Source organism: Cydia splendana, chromosome 1 (assembly GCF_910591565.1).
Source record: "Cydia splendana chromosome 1, ilCydSple1.2, whole genome shotgun sequence".
Taxonomy (NCBI): Eukaryota; Metazoa; Arthropoda; class Insecta; order Lepidoptera; family Tortricidae; genus Cydia; species Cydia splendana.
Genome location: NC_085960.1, coordinates 18,557,720 through 18,585,523, shown reverse-complemented (window position 1 = coordinate 18,585,523; position 27,804 = coordinate 18,557,720). Strand labels below are relative to the sequence as shown.

The 27,804-nt window shown below is 36.3% G+C and overlaps 1 protein-coding gene across 1 annotated transcript in view; it reads left to right on the top strand.

Annotated features, from left to right (window-relative positions):
• Positions 1–27,804, top strand: part of LOC134791604 (protein dachsous) — a 292,570-nt gene that overhangs the window by 249,116 nt on the left and 15,650 nt on the right. Inside the window, exons 3-4 of the mRNA XM_063762655.1 lie at positions 11,851–12,028; positions 13,835–14,308. Coding sequence (XP_063618725.1) covers positions 11,851–12,028; positions 13,835–14,308 — 652 coding nt within the window. The remainder of the gene's footprint in view (positions 1–11,850; positions 12,029–13,834; positions 14,309–27,804) is intronic.

Below are 27,804 nucleotides of genomic sequence, written 5' to 3'. Positions count from 1 at the left end.
TATCAAGTTTAATAACTCCCCCGCAATCTCGATTTAGTCAAACAGCCGCGAAAAAGCACCAGACATTTACACAAACAGACTTAGTAACTCTCGCATTTAAAATAAGAGTAAGAACGTGTGCAAATCATTATAACCTCATGCTCAATAATTAGTGTTTTAATAGGAATCAAACATTTCTTACAGTGAGCGTAATATTCCCAATATAAATACATACAATTATTTAAACATTTTAAGCATATAACGAGTTTCTATCAAGTTTAATAACTCCCCCGCAATCTCGATTTAGTAAAACAGCCGCGAAAAAGCACCAGACATTTACACAAACAGACTTAGTAACTCTCGCATTTAAAATGGATTTATAGCCAATGTTCTCATTGGCTTTTACCAAACGCCCTTTCACAATCCTGCCGCAAGTATCCGCGATGCAACTAAGAGACAGTATGCTAGCACCTCACTTGCGTAATGATAAAATCTACTTAATGGTCATGATTATTTAATATGACTTTCTGTTATTTACTCCGTTTTCTACAGGTCTCTTTTATACAATTTCAATTGACGCTTTCGAGAAACTGGGTTTTATTAACGGGTTGCCACTATTTAGGTGTAGATACGTATAGGTAAATAGAAAAGATTAATGCTGTTCTCTGGGCGATTTCGTTTCGCAGAGCTACGCATGTTATACTTATAAAGTACATCGCAACTTGTTTAAGACACGATCAACATTTTAATCCTTAAAATATATTCTAGCTACCTAATTGTTTCTAAGTTTGATTAATTATATGCATTTAATGAAAGCTATTTAGGATTCTGGTCGCCTGTTCTTTCTAGAAGTTGCCACAAGAAAGACCAGATGGAAGCTTATTTATATCATTAGCCAAGTATCTATATTTCCACGAAATCCAGGTTAAATATTGAAGCTACCAAATCTTTTCCAAATCTTTATAAACTGGTTGGGATTGATCAGAAGTTTCTGGGAAAAATTTAAATAACACTGTTTCACGAGCGTGCTGTCTTGCCATTACCTTTCATCAACGCGTAGCACAATAGAAGTGTAACCATCAAAACCCAATTTCGGTTAAAACGTCGGCTAACAGTTAAACCCGGAGTAAAGGTCAGAGAATCTGTATTTAATAGCACCCAACTATTCGTAGCGCTCCCACAGAACGGGTATCAACCGTATCATTGCGCTAGTTCGTAACGGTGTAAATGCATCGAGGTTCCGTAGCACTTATGTCGTTTGGCGTAGCCATGAGTTCGTAGTAGACTGGCGCAAGTTAGGAGGTGGTAGCGGATTTCGTTTGTTGGATTATCGTTAGAATTTATTACTGAGAAGGAATGATATACAGGCCTATTCGGATTTCGAGATAATCACAAGATCTTGAGACGATTTAGAGATTATCTAGATCAGCGGTCGGCAACCTTTTTTTGCGTAGTTTTAGTAGCGTAGTTAACGATAAGTAAGTTGACGCGGGCCGCACTTTGTTAATATTTATGACATTATCAGACATTGTCGTTTCTCAATATTACATAACCAGAGAGGCTCGCAGGCCGCAAGTGACAGTTTCACGAGCCGCATGCGGCCCGCGGGCCGCAGGTTGCCGACCGCCGATCTAGATCTACATTAGATATCGACTAGATGTGACTTGGATATCTACATAAGTCATAACTTGTCGAAATCGTTCAAGAGGACCTCCAGAATCGCGGAAACTGTCAAATTTGACATATCTATCTTACAAATGTGTCGCTTAACTTCAAACTCGGGTAAATCCATTCGACCCTCTCAGCAAATATCTACTCTATTACCTTCTCTTAATACTATAATCGCATAATCTGACAGATGGATTTACCCGAGTTTGAAGTTAAGCGACTCAAATATCTTTAAATTATCCGTATCGTAACTTGTTGAAGTCTAGTAGAAATCTAATTCATTTTCCGAATCGAGCCGATAGACAAGTATTAATGAATACTGCAACAAAGCGTAGCTGGTATGTGAAATGTAGCTGAGATATATTTTTATAATTAGGAACGCGTGTTTAATCTTTATGTAAGTATGCCTTTTAAAGTTTATTTTTATCTCAGTAATTTGGCATACGTTAATAACAATAGTTAGCTTTTGAGCAATTAAATTTAAAAAAGATACTTAAAATTAAAAAAAGATATACTGCATGCCAAAGTAAAATAAACATACATACCGTAAACGCGGGCTTAGTAATAGCCTTGGAGTAACCCCAAGCTAATCTTAAGATTAGGTCCATTTAAAAAATGGTTGTCTGTAAAGTCGGTTTACAGATGATAATTTTGCGTGATAACGTCATAAGAAAACGTGGCCGTAACGTTACCTGGATATCTGTCCACAACGTTACCATGGAGATCTGTCCACAACGTAACACTTTTTCTTGCATGCTACCGGTGTTCATCGATTTATAAGACGTTATCACGTAAAAAAAAACTTGATGTCTCCATTTTTTTACACTTCATGTAGGACGTATATGTTGCAGCATAGGTCAAAATTTTAATATGATCCATTGACTAATTATATATTATTATTCCCTGCGATATCAGCAGTTAAAATGCAGCGATTTCTAAAAAACTTGCATTTGACTTGGACCCACGGAGCAATTTGAGAAATGGAATCTTCAATTAGACAGTCTCACTTTTGAGATTCATTACTCGTCCAATTTCGCTAATGGCGGCGGTGGCCACCGTTATGTTGATACACTATGTCAAATTGACGGAATGGAGTCTATGTGGGCCGCGTCCGGAATGTCTTAGGGAAAACGAATTATGATCTTCATTTATTTAGAACCGCGGCGGAGTAATATTTAATGTCACCTTTATCGTTGAAGAAGTATTGACGAAAGACTTTCCGTTATTATGAGTAAGACATCAAGGTAGCCATTTTTAAAATAAAACGTAGAGAGACGTATTCGTCTCTAGTTATATTAGAACGTAAGATAATTATTTATATGTCCACCATTCGTATGTGGAAACATTTCCAAGTACCTAATTACATTGCATATGAGGGCCTGGGATGACGTCCAGTCCAAAATTATATACGACGACCTTGTTAGCCGCAGCACTGGTTCAGAACGTGCCAGACTCTTAGCGGTGGGGACCAAAGAGGCCGGGGCCTGGTTGCACGCTTTTCCTTCGGTGCACACCGGTACCTTTTTGGAACCCAACACCATGCGCGTGGCAACCTGTTTGCGGCTGGGTGTCCGTGTTTGTGCTCCTCATCGGTGCCCTTGTGGTGCCGATGTCGATGTTCGCGGCCACCACGGACTTTCGTGCCAGAAGAGTGCTGGGCGTTTTTCCAGGCACTCGTCCCTCAACGACATCTTGCGACGCGCGCTCGCCAGCGCTAACGTGCCGGCTTTGCTGGAGCCCTCCGGCGTCCTCAGGGACGATGGTAAGAGGCCGGACGGCATGTCATTGATTCCATGGGAGATGGGGCGGGTGTTGGTGTGGGACGCTACATGCGTCGATACACTGGCCCCGTCCCATCTTCATGGCACCTCCGTCTCACCGGGTGCAGCTGCGGATGCGGCTGAGCGAAGAAAAAGGGCTAAGTACAGCCGCATCGGCCAAGAATACAGCTTTACCCCTTTTGGTGTGGAAACACTCGGCCCATGGGGTCCCAGTGCCCTGAAATTTTTCGGAGCGATATCAAAGAGGCTGGTGGATGTGACTGGGGACCGTAGGGCTGGCAGCTTCCTCGCACAGCGCATAAGCATTGCAATTCAGCGTGGTAATGCTGCCAGCGTCTACGGGACCTTGCCGAGGGGTGATTTTTTATTGTAGTTTAGGTTTAGGGATGTTTTATTTTTATTAATTTAGAATAGTTAGATACTTTTAGTTTATAAGTTTTTATACAATATTTATATTTATTTGTTTAATGGTTCAATATCTAATAAATTCATTGCATATGACATTACATCGCACATGTAATGCAATATACAATGTTAAAAATATTTGCGGGAACTATTTAGACAGGTGACTTGCACATACAAATCATTAAAAAAAAATATTCGGAAAATATTTTGTTGAATTTAACTGAGCTCTTTGTTTTGTTGAGCTGTGTCATACGAAAAAAAAAACCAAAATGATTTCATTTTCACGGTTATTGACCTCCGGTTTAAGTATCAAGATTGTAACATTTGAATTAAATTAAGAAATAAGAATAAAACGGAATTGCCTTTTATTTCGGTCACACGTCAACGCGTCCTAAAGTGAAATCCGAGCCTTGGCCCGCCAATCCTCAATCAAAGGGCTAACGCGTGCTCGCCAAAGTATTTAAGACATGACTCGTACTTACAGGATAAACTCAACATGCGATATGCATACATTACATACCCACCTAAGGAAAGGTTAAGGAAAAAAAAAATAACTAAAATTAGTTACAACTAGAATCTGTTCAATATAAAAAGGCGTTAAAAAGGCGTAAGCACGTTTGAATTGATCAAATATAGGATATATGTAATATTCCTAATAACTCAAATTTCCCTCGTGAATGTGCTGACCATCGTCCTTATTTCCATCCTCCTCCATCCGCCTTAAAAGAAATTCTAGTTATACATCTATTGCTTTCATTCCTCCATGACACTCGATGTTTGTCTCACCTAGATTAACAAAAAAGTCGATGGTATTTATAAGAAAAAAACTTGCATGGAACTGAGTATTTTATACGCGGTGTAATATCACTTACAGTGTATAACACAATACGCTTTAATGCTATCGTTTTTTAATAGGCACTTTTTTTAATTCTGCATAGGTTAATTGCAACCACTAGTCTCATATTAGAAGGATCCCATACTTCTAATCAGCTAACCATGAAGGGTTTGATTACAAAAACGACTAAGCGCGGTAAGATTTTAAACAAAAGTAGATCGAAAGCGCAGTCACTACCCAAGGGGTGCACAAGAGCATGTACTCGCGACCGCAGCGTATCGGGTGACCTTCCGCAAATACTGACATCTGTCGGCTCGAGAGACGCAAGACACCGTTCAAACAGAACTCCACACTTGGCGCGGACAACACAGTACACGCACATCTCGAAAAATAATTTAATTGGAAATTTATACCTATTTATATACTTATTTAGTGGCTCCCAAACCAGGCCGAGGCTATATTTTGGAAAACATTGAGACTACTTGGGTATTTAAATTATGATTTACAGTATATGTACAATATATGATTACTGTAGTTTTAAGGACGACTCACGTTAGACCGGGCCGTGTCCGGGCCGGAGCTTCCGGCGCATCGTTTTCTATGTAAAGTGTCACGTGATCGCCTGTCATGTCATAGAAAAGTAAGCGCCGGAAGCTCCGGCCCGGACACGGCCCGGTCTAAAGTGAGTCATCCTTTACCTGTGTCCATTTAACATCTAATAAATATTTGGTAAGTTATGTCCTAAGTGCACAAAGGGGAAAGTCAAATGGATCACAGCGCTGGTCATGTTTTTATACTATGATTTGTCATTTGTCGAAGATCAAAGTATTAAATAATTAAAGTCTCTCTTAGGCGCCAGACGGCTTGACTTTCGTGGGCATAGTCCAATATTATTTATTGAATTTGCTAAACTTCAAGTTTTAGAATTATGTTCAACTCTTGACAACTACACTAATAAAACACGTGAAAGACAGACGCAAATAAATACACACGATGCCTTTAGGTACCCGTTTTAGCTCGTACCAAGTCAAACTATAGTTGTTCGACAACAATGGAACATTAAACATTGGTTTTAGGTTGAAAGGGATGAGTCGAGACTTAAGTGATGGAACAGTAAGCACTTGCAATATTCTCTAGGTTACTGAAACTGTTAAATTCATTATTTCTTAGAGCCCAAGGCATTCCACTCTCTACGACTGTCTGTTTGTCGGAATGTCATAAAATTGTACTGTACACAAAAGTACTTTTGTACCTATTCCTCTTTCCTAAATATGCCATTCCATACCTATGCATATGTATATGTATTTATATCTCAGTAACGTGTGAAATATCATTCCCGTAGCATAATATGTATTTGTATACATCGCAGTTATTATATTATGTTTTTAAAATGGAGTGCACTAACATGGCTTAAAAACCGGTGCAACACTGGAATCATAAATGCATAAAATAAGTAAAGTGGGTTGATTATTTCTTCAATTATGAGCCATTTTACGATTTAAGGCATTACGTAATAAATGGCAACAAAACAAAACATTAATTTAAGATTAATAGTTAGTTAAGTTTGTATAAATGCATGTTTTGACTTTTTTCATGAAATAAACAGATTTTTTTAAACAAATATGTACTACTCAAAGAGTTCATTGATATTGAACTACTTAAATACCAGCCTTAAACAAGTGCAGTTTTCATTTAATGATGATATAGATAGGTTAGTAGCATAATAGATCTAAATCTAGATAAACCAAAACTTCATATTACCTACATTCGCCAGTCAGAAAAGGGTGTAATTGGTAGACCTATTATAAGGTAGGTAATGTAAGAACCATTGTAACTATGGGTAACATTCCATTTCTGACCGCAGCTGCACTACTAGTACGAACGCGTCGGTGTTATTGTCAATTTCCATAGTAAAATGAATGGTAGTGCTGATGTCGTTGGAAAGGGACTGTCACCTTATAGGTATTACTGCGAATAAACTATTTGTATGTTTTTGATAAAATATACCTATTGGTATCTTTCCGTTTCCTGACGATAAAAACACATGGGCATGTGCATGTATCATAAATAAAGATGATAGAAACAAATCAATCAATGCAACGAACATCTGAAGACCATTTAAAATATATATTATGTACATCAACGACACATTGCAAAAACTATTACTTGTTACAACGTAGATGCATAAAACATTAAACCAGCTTATAATTATTAACTTTCTATTGAATTGCATTGAACTTTTACTTCTCTAAGGTTCAAAGTCGTTTAACACATATTGTGGTGATATTGTATTGGAAGATGACATTCCCAGAAGCTCACACTCCATCGATCTATTTGCAGGCCTCGTTCACTCAGTTATAAAGTAAAATGAACTTTAGCGTATTGTAATAACAGTTAGACATTTTATCTCGTGGAGTTTGTAAGCACTGAAGGCAAGTTTGCCTATAAAGTCACCACATCTCAAGTGTCGCTTTATAGAGCTAAGCATTTACCTCGGGTGATATAATACTTTATACATATTGGATACACGAAGATTGAATTTCTTGAAGGATGGATTGATTTAGATTTATATCAGTTTAAGTGCCTATAAAAGTGAATAAGCATAGAGAAGTGATTTATCGTTGGTAAACACATACCTGTGGTAAAATAGTTTTCGTTACAGGATTAAACATCTAGATGAAGGAATATTGACTAAAAAAAGTAAAAGTGTAATCTTAAACATATTCCTTATAAGAAACAATTAAGTAACGTAAGAAACAATAAAATTCCCGTCAAGTCTCCTGCACCCGTTGAAACAAAATCCAATACTAAAGGTAGCAGTATTTAATTCGAAAAGTAAAATAAATTGTGCATTACATTGACACAGCTAATGAACAAAAGGAAGCAGGAATGCAAAGGTCAGCCTCGGCTCCGGCGATGTACAATCAATTAAAGAAATGCGATACTGTAAAGGTACAAACAGTTCAAGATATTTATTTTCAACCCACAATTCATCTATGGCGTGCATACATGTGCTATTTTTAATTTCAAAAAAGATGAAAGAAAAGCTATGAGTCACTAAAAATTGTAATTGCTTTCAGACACAATAGTCAATAAGAAACTAAGTAGAGATGCAATTACCTTTTAGTATAGCCTTGTGATATTAGGAAAGCGGACAGCCTATAGAGAAAATGATGAACATACATATTAAGGTTGTCGTAATTGCATTATTGTTTATGGACATTACGATTTAGAGATTTAAATGAAATTAAAGAGCTTTATTTTTGACTTTATCAATAACATCTTCTATAAATAAAGAAAACTACAGATGAGGTTTACAATTCTGAATCATTTTTTAATTACCCGGTAGCATTTCTAAATTCATTTTAGTCCGTCACGGTACGAGATACGGTCTCTTTTAGGTCGCAGCTCTCAGAAGCTGTTCAACTAATGACACTACAAATCCTTCGCAGTCCGGCCCAGGTATTGTCCTCTTCAGTTTTATTTGCTCTTCTGTCGACTCTACCTTTTTCTTTTTAATTCAGACAATTTTTAAATGGCTTACCTTTGATACCATTATTGTGTGCCAATCAGTTTGAATTACAATGTCCTTTAGCAATGGCCGAACTGAGTAAGAATCTTTATTATTTTTCTTACAAATCATTTTATTTTACGTTTTTTGTTTCAAGTAAACAAGGCAGCTGTTCGCTTTATTTAGATGAGACCCGAGTTCGGATGCATCTTGAATTTAAATTCGATTTTGACGTTCTGAATACTGGTTTTATGTAAACGTGCAATTGTTATTTTCGTTATTTATTGATACAGTTTTAACTGGACGTTGTCAGTTACCAAGATTTAAGGTATTCTTTCTACATATCTTGGATTCAATATCAAAAGTTAAAACGATTCCAATAACAAGAAAAATCTGAAGCTGCTATTGTTTGCACTGGAAAAACTAACAAATATTAATCTTGAATTGAATGTGGGTGTGTGGGTTTTACAAGTAAGTATGCATCATTATTATCATTAAAGAAAATTGATTAAAACCACTCTTGTCAAAGTGAGACGTCACGTCAATCTCTGTAAAATAAGATACATATATACGAACATTATAATATAAACTTCATTACTCTTTCCTTTGTCGCTCCCAAAAAGGCTTTATCGCAGCCGTCCGAGTGCTAATCTCAAAAAAATCATGCGAAAAAAATATTACCGACTCCATTAAATCTGCCTAATTGAGACGCGACAATTTTAAAGTAACACTTTAAACGTATTAAGTACTAAGATGTAAGTGAGAGTGAGTAATAAATCTCATTCTGACCACTCTTATCTCTATACTGAGGTAGCCGATATTATATACCAGTTTCAGGGCGCTTGGAAATTTAAATGTAAAACAGCTTTAGTATTTCATCGACTTTGACCGCTCGCTACTATCAGCAGTCATATTCGAAGTTGATGATTTATGCCAATGATCACTTAGTTAGAAATATATTTTTTTAAAGATTATTTTCCGTGTCGTTGATTTTCAATCTTGCAAAACAATGGACGTAGTAGCAAATCTAAGAAAGCAATTCACTTCGTATGTTTGTACTTAACACATTTAGACGAATACGAAAATAGTGTTTTGTAAATTATTAGAGATTTCACCTATTTTACGTCTTCTTAAGCCTAAAGCCAAAATATCTACATATTTTTTCAAAAGGGCATCATAATACATACCTATATCTGCTAGGTATGTAGTTTCTACATCAGATTCCAAAAGTTGATGATTTTGAGACTTATAATTTCAAACATATAAATGGGTGAGATTAAAGTAATTACCGCTCATTACCTATTAAAACATCGTGTGTGGTTTAAACTCGTTGCTTATCATACTCATTTAATACAGTGGAAAGTCGGAGTTTTGGGTCTTATGTGGTAAGGTATTCAGTATATGTTGTTGAAAAATAACCTCTATATACTTAATATGAAACGAGTAAGGGTTGTCCTCTACCTAGGCATCGGTTAGGATAACCTTTGTCAAGTACATAATTAATAAAGATAAACTATTTTGTTGATGGTCTTTGCCATTTATTTGTATTTTTATGAGTTTATTACCAATCTACAGTAAACCATGACAACGGTGTTCTGTTTTATTGAATGTAAAGCGAGAAAGTTTATATTTATACGAGATCTACTGTCATTAATACGATTTCAACTGTAGTAAATTTAATGTTGAAACGATACGTATCAATCAGGGGCAGTCGAATCGGACCTATAATAATAAAGTAAACCGCATCTGATTGGAGCATTCGGCATTGTACGAAATGTTTCTCGGAATTTCGTAGCGTGCTTAAAACTACTTTTGGACGTAATTGTCTGGCATTCAGGTATTTTTCAACTGCAAGATACCTACTATCCTATTGCAACAAAAAATATGAAAATAAAATTTACATACGACATTTTGCATTTTAATCTAGAGCTAAATTCTCAAATAAAAAAGTTGTTTCGTCTTTATATTCCTTCTGAATTATTATTTAAGTAGTCCCTTGATAATAACACTGGTTAGTTAAAGCCATATATTATGCTTCATTTGATTACACTACCCAGTTTAACATCAAAGAAGACTAATTTAATTAGTACCATTGTACGGCTACAGTAATTGTATGTATCTAATTCTCAATGTACCTACTTACAAAAAAACTAAATACTGGGACTTATGTATGTGAGTACCATGGAATGAAGTTATAATGAACGTAGATAAAATGGACATTGAGCAATGTAATATACGTTCAAAGTTAATGTGAATAAATGGTGTTTTTACCAATGGCCAGTGTTGCCTGCTAAATGAAGACAAGAACAAAATTACACTTCATATCGGCAAGACTAACATAGTTAAAGCTTGCAAACTCTTACAGAATAAGAAATTGTGTGTCCTTCTTATTAGGTTGTGAATTCGTTCGCAAGATCTTGTTCGCTTGCGTTTCCGTTTCTTCACCATTTATCTTTGCTTTGGACGGCAATGCAATTAATCAAGCGTCGTTGTCACGTCCATAATATGTGGAAGATAAAGAGTAAAAGATGATTTCTTACTAATTACCCAAGCGTTTTTGGTTTTAGGATCAACACCTACTTTATCGTTTTTATCTTTTATACGTTTTATTTTAGATTTTAATTGTTTCGTAATTTATTTAACAACTCATTATTAGTTTATGTTATGAAAGTAGATTACTAGTAGGTACATACTTTTAGAGAATGTAAGCTTTTAGGATTCATTTACTGTAAAAAAATGTATTACGTATTCTTGGGGTTTAATGATTAAAAGATTTCAATGTTATTTGGTTAAAATTCTTAGGTAATAATTATGTACTGGCTGGCGCCAAGGATAATAAATATTCAGTTTCTATATATGAGTGTATAACAAGAACATGTTAAATTACATTTACCCACACCTTTATCCGACGACCACACAGATCAAATAGAATTAAATGTTGCTAATTAATTACCCAGACAATCAGATAGGTATAGGTTCCTAGGCAATTAGTTCTGGCTCCTAGGCTGATACGCGAGAATTGATAGTCCTACGGTACTAGGCATTAAAGATATTTGTCAACTCTAGAGTTGATGCCATTGTGTTTGGCAATGGAGGTAAACGAGCGGCTTAGTGTTCGATTAATCGTGAAATCTTTAGTGCCACTGAGGAGCACAATTAGGTGCATGATGAAATGAGGACGCATGAGTGATGAGACTTTTCATAATAGTAAGAGGATTTCGTGATGTAAGAATGTAATGCATAGATTACTTTATGCAAAGACATATATAACTTCGTATAAGATGAATAAAGTCTAAGGAAAAAACGTGCCTCGGAAATCGAGTAAAAGTCATTTTCGGATAGATGACGCACACACCTTTGGCCTATTCTCGGCTAGATGGCGTGACGACACCGTTTCATATTTAACAATTTTAACACATATATATCAGTGAATGAACATGGGTCAAAATGATATAAAAATAATAAAATCATTTATCCATATATAAGATGTACATTTTTTTGATAATTTTATACGTGTTTATTTTGAGTTTTAGTCGTGTGTCGATAGATGGCAATGAATTAACAGTGACTACAAAATTTACTATGACAGGACCCCTCTATACTATCTATTCATTTGCTTTATGGGAACTTTACTCAAAGTTTAATAATAATAATGGTATTTTTGTCCTCAGATGTCAGCAATCGACCCGGACTGCGGAGTGAACGCTATCGTGAACTACACGCTGGGCGACGCGCTCGCGCGGCCGCAGTTCGACGTGAAGCCGGACAGCGGCGAGCTCTGTGTGGCCGCACCCTTGGATTACGAGGCTAACACTGATTTCGAGTTCCCTGTTATTGCTACTGATAGAGGTAAGTGGGATTTTTATAGTCTGTCCATTCGGCAACAATTACACTTCCTGGTTTGTTATCGAGTTGCTTACCTTCCTCAGGGGGCTAGGCCAAAATGACCATCGTTCGGAAACGCTATCTGTCTCTATCGCACTAATATGGAAGAGTGATAGAGAGACAATAGCATTTCGTTTTGTTTTCTGCAAGCGATTGTCATCTTGGCTAGGCCCCCAGTGTCCCAAACAAAAGTAACGTAGCGATGCATTGCAAACAGACCTCGAAGTGAATTCTATGTGCCTTTGCCTTTACGGACTTTTCACAAAAAAAAAAAAAACATTACTTTAGGCAACATTCAGATTCAGATTGGATCACTAATCACTATTACTGCTGCAGTATTGCAAATATTGCAATACAGCATTGCTGCGGCCAATGTCAATAATCCAAACGTTGAATCGATTTAATATTTCGTGAAGTAATGCTGGACATATGGGTACTGCAGCCATAGAAGCGAATGTTGCTTAGATAATATAATATTGTTAGTTCATCATCATTAACCCACTTTATAGCCCTAAATTGTGAATTCTAGTTACGATAAAAGTAAAATCATATAAAGATTGTAAATTTTTTGTCTGGTTGTTGTTAAAAACCCTAGCTAAGTTGCCACCGACCGACTTTCCCTAAGCATGTTTATTGGTAAACTGTTGAATAAAGATGTTATTATACCGACTAAAGGTCCAGTGTTTGTGTGTAGTCAGATCACGAATTGCATATAAATTAATGGATTAAGGGCATTATCACTATTGGCTGGGCTAAAAGGATTAAAGGTTTTCTTAAATATGTTTTATATTTTTAAACATGTTATATTATATATTAAGTAAGTACACTATTAGAACCCGAAGTAACAGGAATTAGTCTAGTGCCAAGTCCAATTTAGGTTGACCGTGTGTTCTAAAAAAGTAAACATTTTATGTAAGTTAAGCAAGAAATCCACCTTACCCACAACCGACAATGATGGTAACCGTCACATAAATACAACGAGTTCCTTGTTTGTTACAGACTATCTACACATTGTTATAGTCGTTGTATTTGGTCGTGAGTATATTTAAGGAGCTATCCTAAAATTGTAAACCGTGCAATTGCGCGGTCGAGTTGATAATTAAGTCATTTCCCCACTTACACTAACGATCGATCCTCAAAGCGCGTTGGTCAAAATACACTCGTCCGCGAAATTAAATTCCGCAAGTGTCAGGCATCCGCTGATTTATCGTTGAACCAACTATCACTCTTTTTGTTTCCTCTCGTCTCACTTTATGTTGCCGACGGCCTGAGAACTGGAATTTGGAAATTCTCAGTCTTAAGTAGATAAACACTATCATGAATTTAATGCCATGGCGGAAATTTTGTAGGGCCTTCAACACTTTTTCTTCTCAATTGCACGGCAATTCTTGTTTTTTTTTTTAATATATATTTAAACATGTAATTCAATTCTTACTTTGTGATTTCAATCTTAAAACCGTTACTTAAAGGTTTTCTAAATCAACAACTTACACCCACCCTTTTATGTTGTAAAGAAATAAACATTTCTTTGTAACAATATGTATATCAGTACATAGATGAAGAAGGTACTACATTGCTGCTTTTCATAACACATCCATAAATAAAACAGTTATGTCTATAAACGCTAATGTAACACTTGCAAAACAAAAGCAAATGATTTTAGTATCGTACAGCACGTTGACATCGGCATAAATCAAGCCGCTGTCAATTAAACATAGCATTACAACAATACTCAAACAATCAAGGGACCAATTATTTATTTATTCACAGGGGGCCTGTCCACAACCGCCGTGGTGAAGATCCAAGTACTCGATACGAACGACAACGTCCCCGCATTCACTGTTAAGGACTACAACGTCTCGTTGAAGGAAGGAAGAATATCATCTTCTGAGCCTATTGTCGCTGTGACCGCTACAGATGCGGACTCTGGCCGAAACGGAGCTATAACCTACAGAATCGTGAACGGAAACGACAATGACGTCTTCAGAATTGACAGATCAACGGGAGAAATTTTCGTTACTAAGCCGTCATTAATTAGGGCGAATGGAAAATTTGATTTGGAGGTGTCTGCGAGTGACGGGGGTGGTTTGGGTGCTCCGCAGACCGCCGCGGTGCATATCATTGTGATGCATGCCGGAGTTAGTTCGGCACTGTTCGATAAGCCGCGATACAACTTCCACGTCAAAGAAGATGCCAAGATTGGCCATGTTGTTGGGACGTTGAAAGCTACTGTCGCAGAAAGAGGTAAGTGCAAATTGTAATTTCTATTGATAGGGTGGAACATGGATTTACAAATCTCTGTCGAGATAGCTGTGCTTGAAAGGTTTAACGATCTAAGTAATATAAGAGCGAATTATGATTCAAAAACCATTAATGGGTAAATAACATCGTGATAAGTCTAACATATGACAAGCACTAATAGTATACGACATATAAAATAAATATCCCTTGCCTTTCTTGTGTAAGGCCTAGACAGACAGGTTTGTATGGAAAATTATATTATGTGTATGTGTTCGTGATATGGTTTTCATTCTCTTTATTTTAACTTTCTAAAATCAATGACACATATTAAATATCAAATTTTGAGAAAAAAAGTAATATTAACGTTAGTGATCCGATAGCATTCCTCGAAAAGAAAGCTAACAGAGACGTTTAGGGTTACTTACATCGAAAACTACTTAAGGATGGAGTCAACATGAATGCAGAAACAGAGCTTCTGTGGAGTCGAATAACCTTATGGCTTCATTTCGTTGAACAAATTTATTGAACTCGTGCCACTGGGAGTGGAGGTAAGGCAGGAGCGCCGGCGTCGGTCCTCATATTGAGTTGATAGTTGATCGGAATAGTTTAACTAAAGTATATTCTACGCTTCGTAATATCGAATAATAATAATATTCGATAATTTATGGCTGCTCTAAACAATAAATTAAAGCAAAATCAAGCTTATTCACTTAAATCAATCATTTTAATTAAATTTCTGAAAAATAACATTTATATCTTGAGGTTTTTATTTTGATTTTAAATAACTGGTAACATGTATGCAACAGATCCTATATGATCGATTAATGTAAGTTGAATAACTAATTCCTACATAATCTCCAGCTTGGGTTTGGTTGAGCAAATGGGTTTTTGGCTATGATTGATAAATAATTCGTGCCCATGCACAAATAATTTAATTTTAGTACTATTTCGTAATACCAGTGATAATCAATATGAAACTCGCTATGGACCTCTTACTATTGTCACGGTGACAAGGTACGAAATGGTACTGAAACTAAATTCCTTGACCTTGAATAAGGTACCTATTATAGGTATAGCTATTTTGAACTTCTATTGTGTAACTAAGGGTTCCAATTTCTAAAACAAAACAATTGCTTGTGGGTCTCAGGAGGTTAAGACATGTTATACTGTTCTATTTAGATAATTAAAAACCTATCCATATTATATCAAGTAAATATCTAAGATTTTTGGCTATATCTTTCGCATCAGCGTCTTTATTACACCACAAGGATGCTTCTATGCACAAATCCGTAATCGTCCATTGTCTGCTGCGATCACGATCCCGTGATTGGCGGCCTTCCCCCAGCCTTTAGTGGCATTCAAATATTCTTATGACATACTCACGCCTTTCTGTCCTAATATTACCTACACGCTAGGAACCTGAGTGTGCAAATTTAACCATGTTCCAATTATAGGTGCAAATTGCTGTACTTACCTATTAATATTTTTAAACGCTAATTGAATTACTTCAACACCAGTCTTCGCTTTTTTGTTCTTTAATTCAATTGTTATCAATAATTAACACTACCATACCCTTAATCCATAATTATTAGTATGACTCACGACAATTTTAATCCAAATATTTAAATAGTTATGCATTTAAGAGGTTAAATATTCTTGAAATTAAGATAAAAATAAAATTTGGACAAATTGTGTCTGAGTAACATTGGACTCCCGAAAGGGTTATAAACGCAGCGCAATAAAATACTGGGATCAATTAAACGGGCCGATTCGAGCGGAGCGGCTTTGATGCACCGCGCTGCCTGTCACACCGACGCTAAAGCACCGGCCACACCAAAACATGGCAAAAAGCGCATACACCTATATATGTTGCGGTTTTATTTTTTATCATTCAGTTGTCTATGTTTTCTACCGAGCTATTAATTGTATTTTCAAATGCCTTTATTTCGTGGACACTTGCGTGGTCGTAGTCTGGTCGTAGAATACGCATTCCACCAAGATTTTGGTTGCTGATATTATTGATACCTATTTGTGAACACATAATAGTTATTAAGCCCACTGTGTAAATACTGAGTTGAACGTATTTACTACGCTTTGGTGTAATAGGAGGAATCCGTGCGATCGGCTTAGTAGGTAACTATTTAGGTATTTCCTTTCGAAAGCCGCATTAATGAAAATTTCGAAGATTCATATTTGTAGTAGATATAATAGTACATAGTAATAATACTAACGGGTTGCATTTATGTCGGAAATCTAAAATTTAAATGAAAATGTAGGTACTATTACAATACACAGATTTAATTAATTATAATATTTAAACTCAAAGTTTAAGTTGCTAAATTTGGTAGGTTTGTACCTATATGTAGCTTATACGTTAAAACCAAATTCATCAATAACAGACAGTCAGGTCTACATAATTTGTTTCTATAAAATTGCGATTAGTCATTAAATATCTCCGTGCTCCATGTATCTCCAATATGATCCCATGCATGTAATGCTTGTCCATTCCCTTTATTAACACCTCGCGTAAGTCAATCCGCGGACCAACCCTTCGCAGCGCTGGCGCATAACCCACTCGTTCAAAACGAAAAGGCCCTAACACTAGAGGCGCTTACGTTGTTACTACCGCCACTCTTATATATACGAATACGGCGTCGTGTGAGTTAACTGCCTAAAGTATTAAATGCCTTGTAGATTTGAAAATACATTTAAGTCAGCAATATTGCGACTTTATTCATTGATATGTAGAATTATGTAATTGAAGCAATTTGGCAGGCAAATCGATTAAGAATTATTCGGTCGGCGTTTTTAGGGTTCCGTATTTATTTCAGTATTGTTGAGCAGTGAAAATAATATGCACTTCAAAAAGTTTTATACATGGTTTGCTCTTTATAATAATGTTACAACAATAATTTTAATTGACTTTGTAAATAATTTTAAATTGAGTTCACATGTAAAGTGTGATTATTTCCGTGCTTACTTATTTAAAATATATGTAGTTTGTAGGTATTATTACAAGGTTTCATTTCGTCACTTTGGGCAACAAAGAAAAGTTGTCACTGTAAAAATCTGGGGTTTTCCTGCATAAGTATGAGCTTAAATATTACTAAATTATTTATACATATTTATAAATATGGCTAGGTATTGGGTAGGCTATACTGCGTACGCCATAGGTCGGAGCATCGCTGGTAAATCAAGGCTCGGCTAATAAAGCACGGCTATCTCACCGCAATGCGTTGCATTTCACTAATATTTATACAACAAGGCGAGTTCTACGGCTGCCTGTTACACTGCTGTGTATTAAGATTTCACGTTTCATGGTGTTCATAAGGAAGATACAATGATTATTAAGTACTAACCCCCTTATTCATAAACACGCTACAAGGCTCAATTAGCATTAGCTAATTGAGCCTTGTAGCGATAATTAATCGTTTGTCTTTATCTGTCATTTTGACTTATGTATTTGTAAGGAAGGGAGAAAACATAATTTAACTAAATCAGGCCCGCAAAGTTTTATGAATAAGGGGGTTAGTCTACATTGTAAGCGGCATTGATGGTTGAGAGATACAGCGCCCTCGCAAAGCCATCCGAATGCCATCTTTATTTATACTGAACTGTCAAAATTCTTATCTTCTCTTCTCTTCTTCTTGTCTTTATTCTTCTTTATTTCTTAAGTCTGCCAGCTTTCGTGAATCAACCTATACACACTGGCGCGTATTCAATAAACTGATATTACGTGCTCCGCGCTTTGCTATGTGCAAATTACCTGATAGGAGACGTCAAATCGTTTGTGAAACTCGCTGTGACGTAAATTTAAATTAAAATTAGATTGAATTTTCAATTACTCGTTCTCCTCTGTACTGTTGTCAACTATTAAAGTGTGTCTTTAGTACTTACTCGTGCAGCTCTATGCTGTCGAGCAGACTAATACTAACGCCCTTAGAGCATTTAATAACTGGAGTCGCCTTTAAGAGCTTACCCCTCTGCCGAAAAACTTGCAAAATTGTGCAAACTTTTGTACCTATGGACTGACATGACTATTTGTACGTTACGTAGAAATCATGTAGAAATTGCAATACATTTGACGTCCCCTCCCCCGCAAAAATCGGCAGACTGTTTCGTACAGAAAATGACAGCCATGACGTCTCCAGTTACTAAATGCTCTAAGCTTACGGCACAGTTAAATGTGTACAAGTGCGACGTACTTACATTGATTATGATTACTAATATTTGTATTAGTGATCAATGTAAGTAGGTCGCACTTTCCTCACTCTAGATGCCATTCAGCATGGTGTGAGCCGCGGCCGCTTCGACCACGATTATTCTGCTGCGGTAACGCGCATACCTCTAAATCACTGAATTGCCGTCGACCGTTAGCGCACTTGTCTATGGGGAACGCTATTGTCCGACAGAGATAGCGGATACTTTTGTGCGTGCATAAATAATACAAGTAATAAAACGATCACTAAACTGGGACAACCTGCACCTGAGACCAGTGAACCTGGTCTACCTAGAATAAAAACGCGAATCAAACTAGTGTCCCTCTATGTATTGCTTCTAGGTAAACTTTAAAAAAAATACCCATGTTCATTAAAACAAGAACGAAACAAGGCTCTAACGTTTCTTATTATAAGCACTTGTTTAAGAACTAAACTAGATATATCCTTGTTATTGGCCAATATGCAACTTTGTAATTGCAAAAGCAATAAAGTAAGCGAAGGAACCGATATAGAAAATGAAATCTTTAGATTTGAGAAGATATCTCTTAAAAATTATATCACATTGTACACCCAGTGCGTGGTCTAAAGGAAAAACTTAAGCATATTTGAGAATTGTCGTGTTTTATCGATACATTGTTTTTGAGTGAGTGTTTAGTTATATGGTAAATTTATATAGGTTAAAAATGTTTACTGATGATGTTATTATTTTTCTGTGTTAGCTAATTATAGGCAACCAACAATCAAGCACCACGAGCAATCTGACAAGTCAACCTATAGTTCAGTGAAATTAGCTAAAATTACGGCATAATTAATAGAAGACTTTTTTTAATTGGGATATGTACGTTGTCGACCGAGGTTATTTTTCATCAACCCTCCCCTCCCCTCCCCCCTCTGCGCCACCCCCCCACACCCCCGCAAAGGGTCCAAAACCTAGTTTTTCTCAATTTTTAAGAAAACCGTCCAAGATACAGAAAAAGGGTGTAGGAACGAAGTGATCCTTATTAAATTTTCTATTTATCTCTTATACACACTATATTGCTATCACTTATAGTTTTTGCGCAATACGTCACGGAAGATGCTATTTTTAGCATTTTCAGTGTTTTTTTCTTCTAATGAATTTTCTCAAATAACACTTACGATATCTTTCACGCTTTTAGGGTTCCGTACCTCAAAAGGAAAAACCGGAACCCTTATAAGATCACTCGTGCGTCTGTCTGTCTGTCCGACCATTGCTCCCCCGCCCCCCCCTTTATCTCTGAAACTACTGGGCCTAAAATTTTGAAAAAATACACAAAATAGTACTTTACCTATAGATAATAGGAAAACCTATTAGAAATGTGCAGTCAAGCGTGAGTCGGACTTATGTACGAAACCCTTGGAACGCGAGTTCGACTCGCACTTGACCGGTTTTTTTTATTTAAGTAAATAGTTAATATGTTATTTAAAATGGGTATTATTTATTGAAAGAGTTTGTGTATCTGGGAACCTTGTTCACTAGGGACGGTAAGCATAATAAAGACATTAAAAGGAGAGTGAATGCTGGAAATCGTGTGAATGGGGCACTTAACGCTTTAATGAGCAGCCAGAAGGTGTCGCAAAAAGCACGGTTGGCTGTTCATAGAGGGGTGTTGGTGCCTACACTTATGTATGGTAGCGAAAGTTGGGTATGGCAGAAGAGGCATCAGAGCCAAGTGAATGCAGTGGAAATGAGAGCACTGAGAAGTGTGTGTGGTGTGAGATTGCAAGATAGAATTAGGAACAGTGTGATAAGGGAAAAGTGTGGACTGAATGTTGATGTAGTGACTAAAATTGAGAAAGGTATTTTGAGATGATTTGGAAATGTGGAAAGAATGAGTGAAAGAAGGCCAACAAAGAGAGTGTATAAGGGAGAAGTGGAAGTGGGAGTTGGAAGGGGTCGACCTCGGCGGATTTTCTCTGATCAGATCGGGGAAATCCTGAAGAAAGGCCAGGTCAAGAGCACCCTAAACCGGCGAGCGTGTATGCGTGCGTGAATGTAATGAAAATGAAGGAAGCGAAAGAGGTATGTCAGGATCGTAGCAAGTGGAAAACCGTGGTCTCTGCCTACTCCTCCGGGAAATAGGCGTGATTATATGAATGTATGTGTTATTTATTATTAAACTACTTCATTTGACGATCCTATGCCATTTTTAAAATACATCGCCTTCAAATATTGTCAATGTCAGCTAATATCGTTATTAACCACTTGTCTGTATATGAAACGGATCCTGACCGAAATTTATAGGTACAGCACAACCGAGGGTGAACCCACGATTTTCGATCACCACACACATCTTCTTCCTCGCATTAGTTGTCGCTTTTCGGTGAAGGAAAACATCTTGAGGAAACATCCCAGTAATCCCAGTAAGGCCTAGTTTCCCCTCTGGGTTGGAAGGTCAGATGGCAGTCGCTTTCGTAAAAACTAGTGTCTACGTCAAACCATGGGATTAGTTGCCAGCGGACCCCAGGCTCCCATGAGCCGTGGCAAAATGCCGGGAACAACGCGAAGATGATGAACTTTTCATGTGTGTGGTGGTCAAAAATCGTGGGTTCACCCTCGTTTGTGTTGTATAAAATTCGTTCAGCGGGCGCAGCACGGTTCCATTTTTATCGCCTATCACTATGCGCGTCCCTTTCGCACTTACATACTTGTTAGAGCGTAACAGGTGAGGCAACATAGAGGTACGATAATAGAGAGGAAACGGGGGAGGGGCCAAATGACCGAACGAGATACACTTATAGAACTTTCAGTAGGAGTAGCAAGAAAGCGGTAATATTGCTTGTCCTTGTCACAGTCTCACGTTTGTTTGTTCCCCACCATAAATTTAGTATGGGTTATGGTGGGCAACAAATAAAAATTTTCATTTAATTTCATTTCAATAACCCGACCGAAATACGTAGATAATTGTTTTTGGTATATTGTCAGGAATGTTAAAACGTGTTTTTAATATTGTCGCATTGCGTATACTTTGTCCCTCACGGAGGCACGCGCACACCACTTCTATAGGCTACCTTCTATGTGAGGCAAGCTATAAAAACGCGACCGTGCGATCTGTTTCACAGTCAAGTGGTTAATAGTAACGATGTTCGGTGAGCTTAAAAATGTTTGAAGACGATGTATGTTCAAAATGGCATAGCATCGTCAAATGAAGGAGTTTAATAATAAATAATACACCATTTTAAAGAACATATTAACTATTTATTTAAATTAAACAAAATTTGGCGATATCGTAAGTATATTTTGAGAAAAGTTATCTTACAAAAGAAAAAAAACGAAAATTCTAAAAAAATTGCATACATGGTGACAGATTTCACAAAAACTATAAGTGATAGCACTATAGTGTGTATAAGAGATAAATAGCAAATTTACTAAGGATCACTTCGTTCCTACACACTTTTTCTATATCTTGAACGGTTTTCTTAAAAATTTAGAAAAACCGCGTTTCGGGCCCTTTGCGGGGGTGTGGGGGGGTGACGCAGAGGGGGGAGGGTTAGGGAGGGTTGATGAAAAATAACTTCGGTCCATAACGTACATATCCCAATTGAAAAAAGTCTTCTATTAATTATGCCAAGTTTTCCATATATTTTTTTCCAGAAGCAACGTACTACTAGTCTCACAGTCTGGTCATTAAGACTTGTCTGTGGTAGCATGTTTGTTTGTTCGTTACTTAGTACCGTGCTATGGTCAAAAGACTCAAAAGCCACATTTAAGGTGTAGTAAAAATCTTAAGAAAAAGTTCGTACCAATTACTTTAAAAAAAATCAATAAGTTACGGGACGATTATTATCCGGTCATAAAAGAATCTGAATACGAATTTGATAAATAACAAATTAAAATAGAAAAAAAAAATACGAATATAAATCAAATAAAACATATATCTTCACTTTAGCCTGGAATGGAGCAGGCCTTTTCCCAGCGGTGGGACACAATAGACTCTAATAATAGTATCTGCACGATACCTATCTAGGACCACAAACCACAACTGATTCCAACTGAACTAGAATGAGTAAATCGCCATATTCTGTGCGTTCAGCCAGCTGGGCCAGCCTTGAGTTTAATTAGAAAGAGCTCCATAACATTTATGTTCGATGTTCCAGCACGCCCCCGCCAGATTTATGACTAACTTGCCCCGAGATAAACATTCATTAATTAAAAAAATATAATATATTGTAGATCCGGATTTGTAGCGTGTTTTGACAAATGTCCAGCGAAATTCAAGACTCTTTACGATTCGTATTCGTATTATGATTTTTGTAATACCTAAATAATTTATTATAATTTAATGCCACTAAAATTTTATTTAATTTATATGGTAACATAAACCAAATATTTTTGCAATTTAATAAACGCGCTGTTATAGATATTTTTCTTTTCTTAATCTATGTAATCTAAAATAGATTACTTCGTCGACTAATAAAATAATTGCATTATATATCTGGAGTGATTATACACGCATGTGGAGGGCCAAGATAATCGATATTTGATTAGTATGTAACGATTAATGTGACTAATGATTTAAGCTTAAAGAGGCCTTGCAACAAAAACACATACCTACTACTAACTAGTAAGCATATAATGCAAGTAAGATATTTCCCATAACTAGAGATTACAAAATATTGTGAAAACCGCGTGTTCTATTTCTTTGACATTATTGATCAATATATGAAATGAGCGGTGAAAGGAAATATATTTTGGACTAGGTACCTTTTTAATATAATTTTTAAGTTTAAATATTCCAGCAGCGAAAATAACGACGCCTGTGTTTGAATAACTTCATATAAATTCGCACAGACCCGATTCTTACGGAGCCGAAATTTAAAATTCGAATCCCCATTGCCCAGAAATCCAAGGATACGAATCGTCTGCGCCCGCGTCGAATAAATCCTGCGCGGGTCAACGACCTCGACACGGCGACAGTTTTTGCTCCCAACATTTTAGACTTCTTTTTCAAGCGTACCGCAATTATTTTCGACTTTTTCCCGACGCTATTTGGCCGAATTTAATCTGAAGATGTTTTGCACGTAATTGTTATAAAAAACATTTAAAATACAATACAATTACAACATTCCGTTTTAGGAATTAACCTCAAGATTTTTGCGAAGCTGTAACGAATAATTGTAAGACATCTTCAAGCTGTATTCAAGGTGCCACGATTAGTTTAGATGCCTACACTAATTGTGGTAAGTACCTATGTTGACTTTGTGCAATTGAAATTAACCTCCACGAGATACATGTAGGCGTAGGATAACATTTTTTCAACCAGAAACATCACTTTTGACACTTACTTATCTATAAAAAAAGCGGCCAAGTGCGAGTCGGACTCGCCCATGAAGGGTTCCGTAGCAGCAAGTAACATAATAAAATTGCGGTTTACGATGTATGACGTATTAAAAAAAAACTACTTACTTATTAGATCTCCTTCAAACCAATTTTCGGTATAAGTTTACATGGTAATGTACATCATATATTTTTTTAGTTTTATCATTCTCTTATTTTAGAAGTTACAGGGGGGGGGGGACACATTTTACCACTTTGGAAGTGTCTCTCGCGCAAACTATTCAGTTTAGAAAAAAATAATATTAGAAACCTCAATATCATTTTTGAAGACCTATCCATAATATACCCCACACGTATGGGTTTCATGAAAAAAAAATTGAGTTTCAGTTCTAAGTATGGGGAACCCCCAAAATGTATTATTTTTTTTCCTTTTTTTATGTGAAAATCTTAATGCGGTTCACAGAATACATCTACTTACCAAGTTTCAACAGTATAGTTCTTATAGTTTCGGAAAAAAGTGACTGTGACATACGGACGGACAGACGTCAGACAGACATGACGAATCCATAAGGGTTCCATTTTTTGCCATTTGGCTACGGAACCCTAAAAATCACGATCAAATTTATAACCCGTAATTACAATCAGAATAACATTCCTGATCTGGTATTGAAAATGTTATTCGTAGGTACTTACCTAAATAATTTAACTTCTCTAGGAAAAGCAGTAGTTTTTAACATCGATTGGTTTAATATTGAAAGTCAACGCAGTACCTATACATTTATCAGTCACCACTAAGCAATAAAATAAGTACTTAACGTTAAAGTATTTTGATATAAATTTGAATATTTTATGCTAACGTTTAATATTTTTTTTTCTACTCGTCGACTGTAATTCTTGAATTAAGATTTCTTATACCAAACTGCAAGTGGGTATTTTTAATGTATGGGCTGCCAACTCAACTATAATATTCATATCGATACAGTTTAGTCAACTATAATGAAATTGACCAATCACAGCTCGCCGCGATCAAGAGGACGAAACAAAACCATAGCTCAAATTAATTATTTTAGGTTGTATAGTAGAAACAATAGGTTCATAAGTCAGAAACGCGCATGTGACACCCTTAATATAGCAATATCCATAGTCTACGAAAACCACTTAGTGTTGCTTGTTAGTCTCCATAGGCTACGGTGGCCAAAATCGAGAAATCAACTGTCTAAAAATTAAATTAAGCGCGGAGCAAGTACCAGGGCCTCATGAGTTACGAGAAGGTGTCGTTGACCAACCCGCCGTGAGCGCGGGGCCCGGCGGCCGGGTCGCGTACCAGTATGTAGGTATCGCGGCTGTTCGCGAATCTTAGCTGTACTTTTGGTTTGGTTTGTTTGTATGATTCTACTAGTTTAAAGTATTATTTTTGTTGACTAGTAGAAAAAGTATTGTATACAATAGTGATATAATCAAGCTTTTCAATCTCGTACCTTACTTAGGCAACTCAGCAAGCTTCGTTGCCTAAACACGGTACTCGACTGAAAAACTCTCTATTATATTACGATTGTATAAAATACTATTGTTAACGTTCTGCGTTGTGGCTTAGTGTTTAATTTAAATGTTTTTATTCATTGTCGTAGTAAGTACCCATATTTTGTTTTAAATTACAAAATAATCAAAGGGCAATTGAATCACGTAAAAGTCTTATCTTATCAAAACTGCATAATAATATATTTTTTCCAAACAGTAAATTCGATGCTGGAAGTATACATTTCACGCAACTACTGCCTCGGAAGAAAACTAGTTATGGAATAAATAGATCTTTTTAATGATTCTCAGAAGTTCCTTTGTTAAATCCAGTTCCATCAGATAAAAAAGCTTATTCCCACTGGCGATAATCTAGCTTCTATTTGATAATTAATTCATTTAAATTGATTCAGTGAACAATTCCTAAGATCCTTAATTGAGCTGCCTTCGTGAGCAGATAATCTTCAGTACCTAATGGAGTCAATTTAGAAGGGCAATGCAAATTTTGTAAAGGTATGGCACGGGATTTAATGAATCAAAAGGTTCGGAGGTTAGCTTTTGATGGGCTGGCTCTGTTTACAGATACAACGTGAACGAAGGACAAGCCTTGTTTAGTTCTCACATAACAGTTTAGACTCCTTTAGATTAAGCGAAGTTTATAATTAATTTCAAAATTATTGAAGAAATAATTGTCAAATATCATATTATTATCATACTTGACCAAACAAATAATCACGGTGTTAGTGCATGGATAATCGTTTAGGTAATCGTACACTTATTTTTGGTTCAATAAAAACAAATAGACATGAACGGACACCTTAACGACCCTTGCCTGTTGTTGTTCAGGATTAATCATAGGTACCTACTAACTGAGTTGCTTAATATGAATTCTACATAGTAGCTGACAGACAGAATTCTAAAAAGTAGCTACATTTTGCAATCACGTATCACTGGCTTTTAATTTCGCATTTTAAGTATTCCGTTTTGTATCATAATAAAATTATGGATTACAATAACTTAAGACTAAAATTCACTCTTAAATATATGAGACTGAGAAGCTTAAAGTTAAATCGAATTAGTGGACAGGTCTCTTAAATTTAATTTATCCGGTGTGACAAAGGTCAAGATTAACGCATCTTTATATTCTTTATTATACCTAATCATCTTTGACAAAACTGCAACATGTCGTTACAGCAAAATACCTATGCATATAGATTTCAGCCAAACTGCCAGTGCAGCTGTAGCGGAAAAAAACACAAATACGGCCGGCTTATCTATGTATATGAAATCAATTGAGCACTTTTTATTTCAGATCTATAGTTACAGTTGAAGTAAATTTTACTTATTAAATTACAAGTTATATATCACGAGATGGATCTCAGTACCATTTCCAGACTTTTAGCAACTTTCTTTCATCATCATACCTTTATACAGTGCCAAAACATCCTATAAAGAAGGCGTATTGAAATAATAAAAGAAAAACAGCTACCTGGCACCAGGACGAATTCTGTAAAATCAGTGACCGAAAATAAGGGACGACGTTTCGCCTGAGCGGCTGCATAAACAGAGAGGAGACAAAGGGGTATCGCGGGGGTGCAGGCAGAGAGGGAAGGGAGAGGTATAGGGTTGACACTTTCACTTATTTACTTCACCATCAAAGTGGTGATAAATGAGTGTTTTTAGCATATAGTTGTTTAAAATCGAACGAAATCTGACCATTGTTAAATAAAGCAATATGTTCTCACATGCTGTCCTAAGTGTTTTTCGATGTAGTCAACGGTTTAAAATTTCTTGTTGCCAAATAAGGCTATGTACAGACGTGCACATGGAATCTTCAGCACCTGTTAAATGCTTTGAGGCTAGCCTCTTTTGTTGTCGTCATTATTTTAAATGTACAAAGTAACATTTAACCAGATCCTGAAAGTCGACAGAACACCAAAAAAAGCCTTAGCAACAAAAACTCGTAAAAAAACGTTCCAATAACGCTTTTTTCGGTATATTGTGAATTTCGCAGCCCTATATCCCACTCGCAGAAACAAAGACCGTCGCCATGTCCCCAATAAGACGGTATATCAATCTGAGCGTCAAGTGCCCAAACTGGCCCAAAAACGACCGCAAAAAGCGCCAAAAAAATGTCGACAATGAGCGCCTTTAAATCGTTGCGAGAGCTGCCAATTAAAAATTGATAGATATAAGACGTTTTTTCAGGGTTATGAAATTACAGTGTTACCTAATAAACGTAATTGATTCACACATATTGAAGCAAACCTCATTTGGGTTAAGTACCTGACATATACTTGTACAGATAAATATTTAATTAAGTACTTATCTTCCTCATATTTCTGTCTATGTACCTACGAGTAATCTCAGAAATAATATTACTGATTAGTGTAAGTTCAATTTGAGTTTTATATGAAACAAGATTCTAATTATCAACGATGTACGAAATGACGAAAGAAACGTATAAG